This window comes from Sturnira hondurensis, unplaced genomic scaffold, assembly GCF_014824575.4.
Source record: "Sturnira hondurensis isolate 20B ecotype Veracruz unplaced genomic scaffold, ASM1482457v3 Scaffold0025370, whole genome shotgun sequence".
NCBI lineage: Eukaryota > Metazoa > Chordata > Mammalia > Chiroptera > Phyllostomidae > Sturnira > Sturnira hondurensis.
Window position 1 is genome coordinate 15,698,325 of NW_028098001.1, and position 14,112 is coordinate 15,712,436.

General features: G+C 36.2%; 1 protein-coding gene and 1 non-coding gene across 3 annotated transcripts in view; both read left to right on the plus strand.

The window, feature by feature from the left end:
• Positions 1 to 14,112, plus strand: part of SPTA1 (spectrin alpha, erythrocytic 1) — a 199,218-nt gene that overhangs the window by 59,955 nt on the left and 125,151 nt on the right. For both annotated transcript variants that reach the window (XM_037039373.1, XM_037039374.1), the window contains exons 15-19: positions 728 to 932; positions 3,364 to 3,545; positions 5,492 to 5,735; positions 6,977 to 7,099; positions 12,459 to 12,676. In XM_037039373.1, coding sequence (XP_036895268.1) covers positions 728 to 932; positions 3,364 to 3,545; positions 5,492 to 5,735; positions 6,977 to 7,099; positions 12,459 to 12,676 — 972 coding nt within the window. The remainder of the gene's footprint in view (positions 1 to 727; positions 933 to 3,363; positions 3,546 to 5,491; positions 5,736 to 6,976; positions 7,100 to 12,458; positions 12,677 to 14,112) is intronic.
• Positions 8,236 to 8,337, plus strand: LOC118982414 (U6 spliceosomal RNA). The gene has a single exon (XR_005065540.1). It is a non-coding gene; the product is annotated as a U6 spliceosomal RNA (small nuclear RNA).

The following is a 14,112-nucleotide window of genomic DNA, read 5'->3' on the forward strand; positions in this document are numbered from 1 at the left end:
TCTGCACCCCAGTGTTTATAGCAGTACAATTTACAATAGTCAAGTGCCGAAAGCAACCTAAGTGCCCAACAGTAAATGAGTGGATCAAAAAACTATGGTATATTTACACAGTGGATAACTACAGAGCAGAATGAAAAATGAGCTTCCTACCCTTCCCAACAGCATAGATGGAACTGGAGAACATTATGTAAGTGAAATAATTCGTGCAATGAAATACAAATACTATATTATCTCACGTATAAGTGGAACCTAATCAACAAAACAAGCAAGCAAAATATAGCCAGAGACTCTGAAAAAAAGAATAAACTGCCAGTAACCAGAGGGGAGGGTGGAAGGAATAGTGGTGGGGAGTGGGAATGGGTAGTATTGTCAAAGAACATGTATAAAGAACACGTGATAAAGGCAAAGAGGGGCAGAATCAAGGGTGGGAGTTGGGGATGGGTGGGGTGGGGTGGTGTGGAGGCAAGTTGGAGACAACTGTCTTAGAACTTATACATGTAACCCATGGGCATGACCTATTGTACTTGAACAACAATAAAAAAAGAAAGAATTGGTCTTGTGAGTTTGGTAAGTATTCTCTGTTTCTATACTTAGAGAAGGACAGTTCTGTCTTTTATCTTTTTCTTAGTATGCAGTAAGAAATAACTGCTGTCTTTAAAATGTTTTCCTCTCATTCTTCAAGTAATGGTTTCCTCTTCTATCTTTTTTCTTTTTCATCTTGTCTTAGGATACACAAAACTTGAAGAGCCGGGTTCAAAAGCAGCAAGTCTTTGAAGAAGAACTGGCAGCTAATGAGATTCTACTCAATAACCTCAAAAAAACTGGTCAGGAGATGATTGAGGGTGGTCACTATGCCTCGGACAGTGTGGCTGCTCGTGTGAGTGAAGTTGCCAGCCTCTGGAAAGAACTGTTGGAGGCTACAGCACAGAAAGGTTAGAAGCAGAGGTTTTGTTAAAAGGCTAGTTTTTAGATTCTGAAATCTAACCAATTTCACATTTATCAACTTCAATTTACCTGGTTACCTCTATGAGAGAAGATGCTGCTTATTTGCTTCCCTGTGTGTTCTTCCATTGGTCAAGATGTTTTCAAAATTCAACCTAAATTTATAACAGTATATATTTACACAATTTTAGGTTTTCTTTATACATGTAGTATTTTTTTACTGAAACTACCTGTTTTTTCCTTTAACTTTTTATATTATTTTTGAATAAATATACAACAACCACAAATTCTATATTCTCTATGAACCTAAAACTAGTGTCCTTACATTAAGTTTTACATATTTTGGTTCTATAAACATGATGAGATAGAATGACCCAGGTAAATTAAACATTAAAAGAAGATTGTTGGTACCACAATGTGATATTCCCACAATATTTTATTTTTATGTTGACTTTTTTTCTCCTTTGAAGTGCTCAGGCTGTGCTGTAAGCTTTTAAATTTTTTTCCATACGGCTAGAATGTTTTTACTAACATATAAACTCACCTCTTCCAGTGGGCAATTAATCAATAATAATAATTAACACACGTGATGAGGTTCTCTTATTAATATTTTCCCTGTTCTAAACATCCTCTATGGATATGACTTTGCCCTCATTATAGAATAGGTATAGCATATTGATTTTGTTTGATGACATTCTGATTTTTGGTTTAGGAAAAAAATTAACTTGACTATACCAATAAGAAGTTTCATCTATTCACCACCATCAAGTGATATAGTAATTGCTACACAGAAATATTGTAAATCATTCCTATAATATCATAGAACAAGTTTTGGAACAGTGTACATAATCAAGAAATTTTTGGAAGAGAAAATTTGGGGGCATGGTTTGTGATGAAGAACAAGAACTAAGAAGGGGCTAACTAAGTTCTGAAAAAGACATCTGTAAAAAGAACTCGATATTCTAAACTGAACTAATCTTAAGTTTTATACTTATCTTGGAAAGTGCAGTGTTTGGATTTGAATCCCTTTGAAAAGGAGGTCTAAATATAAAGCAAGAAATGTCATGTGAAAATACCCAGGCTGTTTAAAATCGAAGACAACAGCACTGTACCTCACTGGGAATGAACTTACTGGATTTTTTGTTAGTTTCTTTTGAGAACACTACTTTATTAAAAACAAATACCACCAAGCTGTACAAATTTAAGTTGGCTTCTTGTATGACTACATATGATAGCTAAACATTTTTCCACTGGATTATCAAAATACTAAGTTTTTCAAGTTTATGGAAGATATATATGTTGTAATTAGAAGTAGTCATGGTGCTTCTTCAAGGAGGACATACAGAGGACCCAGAGACAAGTGAAAAGATGATCAGTATCTGTAGCTATCAGATAAATGCAAATTAAAACCACAGTGAGATAGCACTTCACACCAGTCAGAATGGCCATCATAAACAAACCAACAAACAAGTGTTGGAGAGGTTGTGGAGAAAAGAGAACCCTAGGGCGTTGTTGGTGAGATTGAAGACTGGTACAACCACTATGGAAAACAGTATGGAATTTTCTAAGAAAACTAAAAATGGATCTGCCTTTTGACCCAGCAATTCCACTGCTAGAATTATATCCTAAGAACCCTGAAACACCAGTCCAAAAGAACCTATGCACCCCAATGTTCATAGCAGCACAATTTACAATAGCCAAATGTTGGAAGCAACCTAGATGTCCATCAGTAAATGAATGGATCAAGAAACTATGGTACATTTACACCATGGAATTTTGTGCAGCAGAAAGAAAGAAGGAGCTCTTACCCTTTGCAAGAGCATCAATGGAACGGGAAAGCATTATGCTAAGTGAAATAAGCCAGGCAGTGAAAGACAAATACCATATGAGCTCACCTTTAACAGAAACCTAATAAACAAAACAAACAAACAAACAAACAAAATATAACCAAAGACACTGAAATAGAGAACAGGCTATTCTGTTCTCTATTCTGTTCTCTGTTTCAGGGGAAATAGAGAACAGAGGGGAGAGGGGAGGGAATTTTAGGGGAAAAGGGGGGAAGATTTGCAGGAACACACATAAAGAAGACATGGACAATACCAAAAAGGGGTGGAAATGAGAGGGGGATGGGGACGGTTGGGAGGATGGGCTTGGATAGGGGTAAAAGGCAGAAAACTGTACTTGAACAACAATTAAAATTAAAAAAAGAATACATTGAAAAATACATGAACAATTACAAAGCGGGTGAAAACAGGGAAAGAAAGTGGGGAAGGCTGCAGTGCTTGGAGGGTTGGGGAGAAAAGGCAGAAAATTGCACTTGAGCAGCAATAAAAATGTTTTTAAAATAAATAAAAATTAAAAATAGAAAAAGAAATAAGAAGTAGGCATGGTACCTGTCTTATACTTAATGTCTTCTCCCAGGGACCCAGTTGTATGAAGCTAACAAGCAGCTGCAATTTGAAAATAATGCAGAAGACCTTAAGCACTGGCTTGAGGAGGTGGAGTGTCAGGCTACCTCTGAGGATTATGGAAAAGGCCTGGCTGATGTACAGAATCTACTCAGGAAGCACAACCTCTTGGAATCTGGTGTGACTACTCGTCAGGTTTGTTGCTAGCTCTTTGACCAGATGTAGGCCAAAGCAGTTATATATGCTCTGAGGAAACTCATAGTAAGTAATTATTATTAAGAGAAAGAGGTAAACTAAATGAAGATTACCTAGTGTCTCTCATCAGGACCCCGTGGCTGATATAATACTTTATTGACTTTTCTTAATATAATACTGCACACTCAATTCAGAAATATGGGTTTTATATATAGTCTGTCAATTGCTAGTTTTGTGATCTTTGGTGTGTCTTTTACCTTTTCAAACCTTTATTTCTCCTATAAAATAAAGGTTTGGATAAAATTGCCTCTTCTTGTTTGAGCATTCTGTGATGCAAAACTTGAACATATCTTTAATACTACTATATTTTGTTGATTTGTTCAGAAATTTGAAACCTGTACAAGTGAAGCAACTTCACAAATTGACACCAGGGACAAGTCTGTGATAGAAATGTCTAGGCTCTTAGTTTGGGTTTCACCCCTGGCATGTTTCCACCATACTATTATATTAAATAAATTTATCAAGTAAGTTTCTATAGATACTAAATATGATTTTTTGAAACCTCAGTGGAAGTCTACTTCAAGTTGACTCAATTTCTCAACCCTATGAATATTAGCATATGTTTAAAAATAATTGTGCTGTTTCCTAGGTCTCACTAATCTTTCTTGCTAGAAAGATTACACTTTCATGATATCTGATTTTTTGGTCACTTTGGGTGAAATGGGACAGACAGAATAATCTACAGAATACAGAGCAAAAACCTCATTTATACAGCTCTAAAAATGACTTAATGGAGTTTGGAGTAAAGTAAAAGACTGAGGTAGAAAAACAAAATCTATATAAAGACTTTTATCTTCTTTGGGGTATTTTGGACTACATTAGAGGTTTTCAAATAATGCATCAATCCATAATGATTATGATAATTATGATGTTTCAAAATCACTCTATTACACCACTATGTTTTCCAAAGTTAAAGTGCCCTAAGAGATGAGAACAGTTGGCTAGTGAGAGATATTAATCTTAATTATTTATAGAGACTTTTATTTTTTGTGGAGAAGTGAGTATATACTTTGAGAAGCTATTGATGGTTAATGTTTTCTTCCAAGTTGAGAAAAAATATATCAAAATATGTATAGATTCAGAATTGAATATCAAAATAGAATAAGTGAAACCAATGCCTACTGTCCACCTATCTGTCGAAAGAACTTTTGTTTACTGCTTTCCCTTACTCCAACAAAATGATGAAACAAGCAGACAAATAAAAATCCTACATACTTGCTTCTGCAGACCTCACTAAGAAGATGTAATGTATCTTTTTGGTCTATTTTAGCATAAAGAAAAACAATTAACATTTTATTTCCAGAAAGAGTTTTGAAACCCTATTTCTGTATTTCTTCTTTATTATATAATGGCCCAAATGGCAACTGTGATTTATTCCAATTCACACAACTAGGTATTGACCAAGGCAGTGCCTTTGAATTTCTTTGACATTTGTTTTGTGACATCACATTTCATCTCATAGGCATTCCTGTTATGCAACAAACCAAAGCCTCAGTAGTGTTAAAGTGAACTACTACAATTGTAGTTCACTTTAAAAGGAGAAGAAAAGGATGAAAGGTTAACTGAGATTGAAAATGCTCCCTGCCATTTTCCCTAGGGTCACAACAATTAAGGTTCTGTAGTTCTGATATCTCTGATTTCTTTGGCACACTCTACAAATATTGTTTTCTTTCTGAAATATGGTTTGAAAACTACTTTCCCATTAATAACTCTTAGATTGATTAAATGATTCTCAATATAGTAACCCCTTCCATTTAATTTTACTGATTTGAATCCCTAATATAGTACATACAGGAGCTGATTCTCCATGCCCTCCCTACACCAAACTGTCATTTCTTTCTACTAAATAATGTGATTTATTGACACCCATTCAATTTCTTCCTTAGGAACAGGTAGACACCATCACAGACCTGGTGACATATTTTGAAGAAACAGATCATCCTGATGTTGGGAGCATACGAGCAAGACAGGAATACCTGGTGTCCAGGTTTGAGGCTCTGAAGGAACCACTGGCTACCCGGAAAAAGAAGCTCATTGACCTTCTTCACCTACAGCAGATTTGCAGAGACACAGAGGATGAGGAGGCCTGGATCCAAGAGACTGAACCTTCAGCAGCTTCTACTTTCCTTGGTTAGTACACACTGAGCAAGTTGAACACTAAGGAGAACTCCAAGTTTTGCAAATTGAAAGATCTGAGATAGAGCATTGGTGGAACAAAGTTTGATCTTTTCAATCTTCCATGAGAATTTAAAAAAAAAATGTACTTAAACGATTACCTCCAAAACCAGACTTGAACACTACTATGAATTTCAGGCCTTTGGGAAAAGCTAGAGTGCTCTGATCTTGGCTACTTTCTCTAACTTATGTTATTGCCAAGGTCCTTGATTGAGGGACCATGGTTAGTCTTTGAGGTAACAAGAGTTTTTGTTTATAATGTTGGGGGATCTCTTTTATAACTATACGAGATGTTATAAGTATAAAGGAGGTAAAGTAACAGATAAGGTACACATGTTTTTCTTTTCTTTGGAAGCTTTCAGTTTACCATTGTCAATACCAGGACATTTGCATTAAAATAGAAAAAAGTGCACATAAATATAATGCAAATTTATATGAATGTATTGATAACAGCTAAAAGGGTTCAGACAATGGTGACAATGAAGGGCTTAGTAGAGTAAAACTTTCTGGAAGAGAAAAGATCTCTTTGAATGGTGGATGGACATAGAAACTTTATGGAGAGACATTTTCTGTGAAGTATAGGGAAGACGTTTTGGAAGTAAGATAGGTGAATTATAGATGGGGACAAGAAGAGTGCACTGGGGACCTAAAAAGATGGAGAAAACTAACAATACATAATATTTGCTTTATGCTTATTAATGTTAAGCAATTATGAGGCACCTTTTATAAGTTATTTCTAACCCTTTCAAACAAAAATTCAAAACATTGTGGCACTTTCATGGTGAAGAACTCTAAATTTAGAGGATTTAGTAACTTCTTGACACCCAAAGAAATTAGCAGTGGAAGATCCTGATTTTTCCTCAAGAGTATTCTGAAAGAAAATTGGTTGCATAATATTAGAAATTTAAGCTGGAAAGTTACTTGCCTTTCTACCTGTCTTCAGAAGAGAACAGTACTTTATTTATCATCTTTTGTAAGATAAGGAATTGAATTTTTCCTAGTACAAAGATGCATGGAAAATAACAGAGCTGAGCAGAGTAAACTCAGAAAAATGGTATACATTTCAGGAAATTCACTCAATGATTAGTATGTCAAAGAAAAGAACTTGTCAGTCTGAATGTTAAGAAGGAGTAGAATAACCTCTTCTTATTCCATAAACTAGAATACAAGACATTGAAATTATTTTTCATCTGTAGGCAAGGACCTGATTGCCTCAAAGAATCTTCTGAATAGGCATCGAGTCATCCAGGCTGACATTGCAAACCATGAGCCACGCATTCACCTGATAACCGAGAGGGGAAACAAAATGGTAAAGGAAGGTATGTATGATTCAGATTGAGTTGAGCAATTATCCATATGCCAAACTTATTGGAAGAAAGTTTACTCAATTCTAGCATTTTAAGAGAATTTAAAGATATCTGATCTACGTTACCATCCAATGCTGGAATTCCCCTTGGGCATTTCTGACAGACACAATGTTTGTAGATTCCAATAACAGGAAACTCCTTACCTCCTGAGTCATTTCTATTTTTATATAAAGTTAAAAATATTAAAATAGAATATATTACCATAGTAGTCAATGTGATTTTCTGTAGAACTTCTAAAATTCAGAGTTTAAATTGCAAAACTACATAAAACAAATCAAGTCCTTTTCCCATATCGGAATTTCCAAATCTGTGAAGATATATCTGAGGTTTCCAATGTCTTTTAATGTTTATGGTAAATAACACTGATTCTTTACTTTTTTTGTGGTTTAATACTCCTGATATCTTTCCTCTTATTGTTCTCTCATATTCAGAAACCCTTACTGGTTAAATATTGTTCAGAACAAAATATCATATACCAGGTGTGGTATAACCAATGCAGATTTCATTGGGATTTTTACCTCTGTTGATGCCAGCCAGTATCCAGCTATCAAAAGTATAATTTAAAATTCAGATTGCTAAACAAAAGTTCAGATCTCAGTTGAGTTACTCAAGCCTAAAAATATTTATTTTGGATGTCTACTTCAGTATAGTGATTCATGTTATTTCTTCTTTTGAAATCTCCAGGTGTAATTACGGATTTTATCTATTTCTCTCTTCATATCTTTTATTTTTCACTTTATATTTTAGTAGTTCATTTTTATTGTACTTTACACTATAATTTATCCCCATACACCCTTCTACCTCCAATCACCCCTCACCCACAATCATCATACTATTGTCTATGCCCCTTTTTAGTTCTTTTAATTTCATGTGTTTTGAAGCCCTCTTGCTACATATATATTCAGGCTCATCTTATTGATGAATTTAGATCTTTAACATTATGATATAGCTCTGGTAGTATTCTAAAGACTACTTATTACAATATTAACATAGTCACTCTGTCTTTGACTCACATTTGAATAATATGTATTTCTCCATCCTTTTCTTTCATTATAATTTTTTTACATTAAAAAAAGATTTCTTATTATGCTTGCTTCAGCAACTCATACACTAGAATTGGAACAATACAGAGATTATCATGGCCCCTGTGTAAGGATAACAAACAAATAAAGAAGATTTGTTGTAGATAGCATAAACTCAGACTTTGCTTTTAATTTATGCAATCTGGTAATCTTTCCCTTTTATTTGTAGCATTTAAACCACACACATTTAAAGTGAGTATCAATACAGGTAAATATAAATCTAACATTTTGGGTGTTTTGTTGTCACTGTTGTTCATTAGTTTCTGTTTTCTTTAGATTAACTGTGTACTTTTTAAAGACCTTATTTATTTATTTTTAGAGAGAAGGGAAGAGGGGAGAAAGAGGGAGAAAAACATCAGTGTGTGGTTGCCTCCCCTGTACTGAGAACCTGGCCTGCAATCCAGGCATGTGCCCTGAGTGGGAATTGAACAGGCAACCCTTTGGTTCACAGGCCAGCACTCAGTCCACTGATCCACACCAGCCAGGACAACTGTGTATTTATTACACATTGAAATGAAGAACAAACTGACAGTAACCAGAAGGGAGGAAGAGGGGGATAATGACGTAAAGAAAGGAGAAGTGTCTTCAAGAAATATGTATAAAGGACACATGGACAAAACCAAAGGGGTATAAGATCAAGGGTGAGAGGTGGGGATGGGTGAGCAGGTCGGTGGGGCAGGGGGGTGTAGGGGAGGAAATGGAGACAACTGTACTTGAACAACAATAAAAAAACAATAAAGTGCTTAAAAAGTATCAGAGAAAACAAATACGTTTATTTACTTCTTTTTGCTTTTTTTTGAAATTAAAAAAAAATTTATTGTTCAAGTACAGTTGTCTTCTTTTTTCCACCACCACTCCCTTCCAACCCAGCCATCCGTAGCTCCCACCCTCAATCCTACCCCCCATTTGGCTTTGTCCATGTGTCCTGTATACATGTTCCTTGACAACCCTTCCTTCTAATCCACCCAATATCCCTTCCCACCTCCCCTCTGGTTACTGTCAGTTTGTTCCAGTTATAGATGAGATTATATGGTATTTGTCTTTCACTGTCTGACTTATTTCATTTAGCATAATGTTCCTCAGATCCATCCAAGCAGACACAAAGGGTAGGAGCTCCTCCAATGAAGACTGGTGCAGTCACTGTGGAAAACACTATGGAATATTCTTAGAAAACTAAATATGAAACTCTCTTTTGACCCTGTAATTCCATTGGTTGGACTATACCCTAGGAATCCCGAAACAACAATTCAAAAGAACCTATGTACTCCAAAGTTCATAGCAGCATAATTTACAATAGTCATGTGCTGGAAGCATCCTAAGTGCCCACCAGTAAATGAGTGGATCAAAAAACTGTGGTGTATGTACATGATAGAATGCTATGTTTTTTAAAAAATGTAATCTTTAGGCCTGGCTAGTGCTAGTGTGGCTCAGTAGATTGGCCTGTGCACTGAAAGTTCACCGGTTCAATTCCCAGTCAGGGCACATTCCTGGGTTGAGAGCCAAGACCCAAGTTGAAGGTATGCGAGAGGCAAACGATTGACATTTCTCTCACACATTGATGTTTCTATTCCTCTCTTTCTCCCTCCTGTCTCCTCTCTCTAAAACTAAATAAATAAAGTATTTAAAAATAAAATTTAATCTTTATTGTATTTTTATATTATCTGTTAGTCTTCTTATAACCCCCTCCCTGCAGCAATCACCACATTGTTGTCCATGTCCATGAGCCCTTTTTTCTTCTTGCTCAATCCCTCCAACCTATAACCTCCTTCCCCTTTAGCTGTCTTTTTCCTCTCCATCTATGAGTCTGACCCCATTCTCCTTGTTAGTATAGTTTGTTCATTAGATTCCACATATGAGTGAAATCATATGGCATTTGTCTTTCTCTGACTGGCTTATTTTACTTAGCATAATGTTCTCAAAGCCCATCCATACTGTCACAAAGGATAAAATTTTCTTCTTTTTTACAGTTAAGTAGTATTCCATTGTGTAAACGTCCCATAGTTGTTTTATCCACTCATCTATTGATGGGCACTTGGGCTACTTCCATATCTTGGCGATTGTAATAGCACTACAATGAACATGGAAGTGCTCACATTCTTTTGAATTAGTGTTTGGGGTTCCTTCAGATATATTCCCATAAGTGGGATTGCTGGGTCAAACAGGATATCCATTTTCATTTTCTGAGGTATCTCCACATTGCTTTCCACAGTGGCTACATCAGTCTGCATTCCCGCCAACAGTGCAAAAGAGTTCCCCTTTTTCTATATCCTCACCAGCACTTGCTGTTTGTTGATTTATTGATGATAGCTGTTCTGGCAAGTATAATATGCTACCTCTTATGATTTTAATTTGCACTTATCTGATGATTAGTAACATTGAGCATCTTTTCATATGTCTGTTGGCCATCTGCATGTCCTATGTTTTTTATTAGTTACAGTTCTGTGGTGTGTGTGTACATGTGCATGTGAATTTATTCTAAGGTGGTGATTTTCTAACTTTTGTTTTGTGGTTTTCATAATGATGCAAAGACATTTGCTTTTTTGACACAGACACTGACGAGCAGTGTCTGCAGCATTGTAGATGAGATACGAGACAAATTCACACAGACTACCAAGTCCTGTGAAAGAAAAGGGATGACATGGCCACTCTCTCAAGAGGAGAGCATGCCAAACCTTGCCTTGACAGGCTTTTTTTTTTTTTACTTTTTCAGGTACATTACATTGAGGGGGGTCCTCATTTACTATGCACCATTTGCTTTAGGTTGTTACCTTTTACAGAACACAGAGGAAAGAATGATGCTAATTACTTTAAAGAGAAGGATGTTGCAGGCCAAGGGCAAAAGTGGTTAAACCCGTTACACTCCATACTGGGGAGGTTTAGCACAGACTTTAGGAAGTTACAGTAAGTATCTACAGCCTCACTTCAAGGTCAGGGAATTTTAGCAAGAAAGCAAGTCTCAAAGCAGCCTAGGTACAATGCAGGCCTGATTCCACATGGGAGAATCTATCCATGGGCGTGGGTCCTGTTCATTGGACCTGGCTTTCCACTGGCCTTTCTCAGTGGAAGCTGGGCCCACACCATGCAGAATGATCTCCTATACTTTTTAACACTCACTCTTTCATAAGTGTACAGTGAAGTTTTCCAAGGTCTACATGATATGTGATAAGGCTATTTCTCTTAGCAGGGCTGCCCAAACTTTTGGCATCTCTGGGCCACACTGGAAGAAGAGTTGTCTTGTGCTGTACATTAAATAGACAAACACTTACAAAAGCAAAAACATCTCATGATGTTTTAAGTAAATTTATGATTTTGTTTTGGGCTGCATTCATAACCCTCCAGGAGTGCATGCAGTCCTTGGGCTGTGTATTGGACACCTTTTAAATATTTGTGTATGCATTTAAAATTTTGCTGTTTCAATTTCTGATATGTTAACTATGCATACAGATATCACCATTTAAGAAAACCTTAAAGTGATCCCTAGTAATATTTAAAAATTATAAATGATCTTGGGATTAAAATTTTTAAGTAATCAGTATAGTGTTCTTTGCATATCTTTGCATATATGTGAAGCTCCATCTTTGTGTAATACCTTTCTTTTCAGTACTCAATTCCACAAGCTCTACCTGCCTTGCCTTCCCCCAAATCTGATTTTTGTCTCCTCAATTCAGTGTGATTGCTAGGTCTTTTGGGGTTAACCCTCCTAGCACTACAACCTGAAAACTGCCCCAGATATAAACTGTAGCAATAATAGGACACACCTCACTTCTTTCCCTTCTCTTGGGATTCATCATCTTCTGCCTAATTTCTGAAAATTACTGCATTTTACAATTTCCTGTCCTGTTTTCTAATTGTTTAGGTAGAGAGTAATTTATATAGTAATAAGTTCTTCATGGACAGAAATGGAAACCTGTTGAATGTTCTATTTAGTCCAGAGAATATGTTTTTGAAACTTTGAGAAGCACTTTTATGTAGGTATTTTGTTTTTAAGTCTGTATTACAGAACATGCCATCAATTAACCACCACCCAGACACACTTACACTACCACCCATATATGCCTGTCCCTCATTAGCACCCATCATTCTGATTTCCAGAAATTTAGGTAAAATGTCACACTGAGTATAAGCATCATCCTCATGCCTCCTTTTCTCTCCCCAAGGTTACCAAAAGAATTGAATTGTAGTGAATGGTAATCAGAGTAACAATTATCTTTTTTGTAACTACTCCATAGGACACTTTGCTGCAGAAGATGTGGCCTCTAGGGTAAATAGCTTGAATGAGAATATGCAGTCTCTACGGGCTCGAGCTGCTAGGCGGCAAAATGATCTTGAGGCCAATGTCCAGTTCCAGCAGTACCTGGCTGACCTGCATGAAGCAGAAGCATGGATTAGAGAGAAAGAACCTATTGTAGACAACACTAACTATGGAGCTGATGAAGAAGCAGCTGGGGTAAGGCAGAGATGGAAATGGACATTGTCTAGTACTCACCAAATGGTACTAGAATAATTTGTGGAACACTTACAAGTCCTGATAGATTATTTGGCATTTCTACAGTGATATGATAGTGTTTGGACTTCATTTGGGATACACTCACAGTTGGCAGGGATCCCAAAAGATACATTATATTTTCCTAATCCCGCAGAAATCCATAGATTCCCTAGAGAGTATGTAAACTCAGAAAGACATTAGGAATTTATGCTTGTCTTGGTCCCATTTTAAACTTCCAAGAGTAACCTTGAGATTTTACAAACAACCATGTAATCACCTTAAATTATTTTTGAAATAAACTCAGACAACATGTTGAAACAAGCAGAATATCCAGGGCATACCATTTATAGTCACTTCTTTGTTTTGCTCATTGTCTTATGGGAAGACAATACAGTGTTTCATAAACTTTCAGCACCAGAAGTAGTTAAAATGACTATCTAAACGTATGTGAATGTTTAATCTCACAAGCTACCATGATCAGCAGCACCTACTTTTAGCTATGGTGTATGTTGATAAAATGCTTGTGGACATTTGAGTTTGTGTTAATTGAAGGAAATACATATAAATTGTTTTTTTCAGACAATATATATTTTATTGTGGTAAAATATTTATGAGATAAAATTTTTCATTGTAACCATTTTTATTGTTGTTCTGTTAGAATTTTCCCAGTTTTCCCCCATTGCTCTCCCCTGCCCTCCCATAGTCAATCCCCACCTTGTTGTCAATGTACCTGGTCAACCATACATGTTTATTAACTAGGCCCTTCCACTTCTTCCCTCTCATATCCTTGTCCCCACTCCCATCTGGCCCATGCCAGTATGTTTTTTTGTTTTCATGCCTCAGGTTCTATTTTGCCTGTTTGTTTGTTTTTTTCATTAGGTTCCACATATAGGTGAGATCATATAGTATTTGTATTTCACTGCTGAACTTTTTCATATAGCATAATATCTCCAATTCATGCTGTCCTGAGAGTTATAGATCCTTATTTCTTTCTGCTGTGTAGTATTCAATTGTGTAAACATACCACAGTTGTTTGATCGACTCATTTACTGATAGGCACTTAAGCTTTTTCCAGCACTTGTCTTTTGTAAATTATGCTTCTATGAACATTGGGGTGTGTAGGTTCTTTGGAATTGGTGTTTCAGGATTCTTAGGGTATAATCCCAGCAGTGGAATTGACAGGTCATAAGGCAGTTAATTTTTTAGAGTTTGTTTTGTTTTAGGAAAGGCACACTGTTTTCTATAGTGGCTGCACCAATCTGCATTCCCACCAACAGTGCACTAGGGTTCTGTTTTCTCCACATCCTCACCAGCACTTGTTGTTTGTTGATTTGTTAATGGTGGCCATTCTGACTAGTTTGACAAAGTATCTCACTGTGGTTTTAATTTGCATCTCT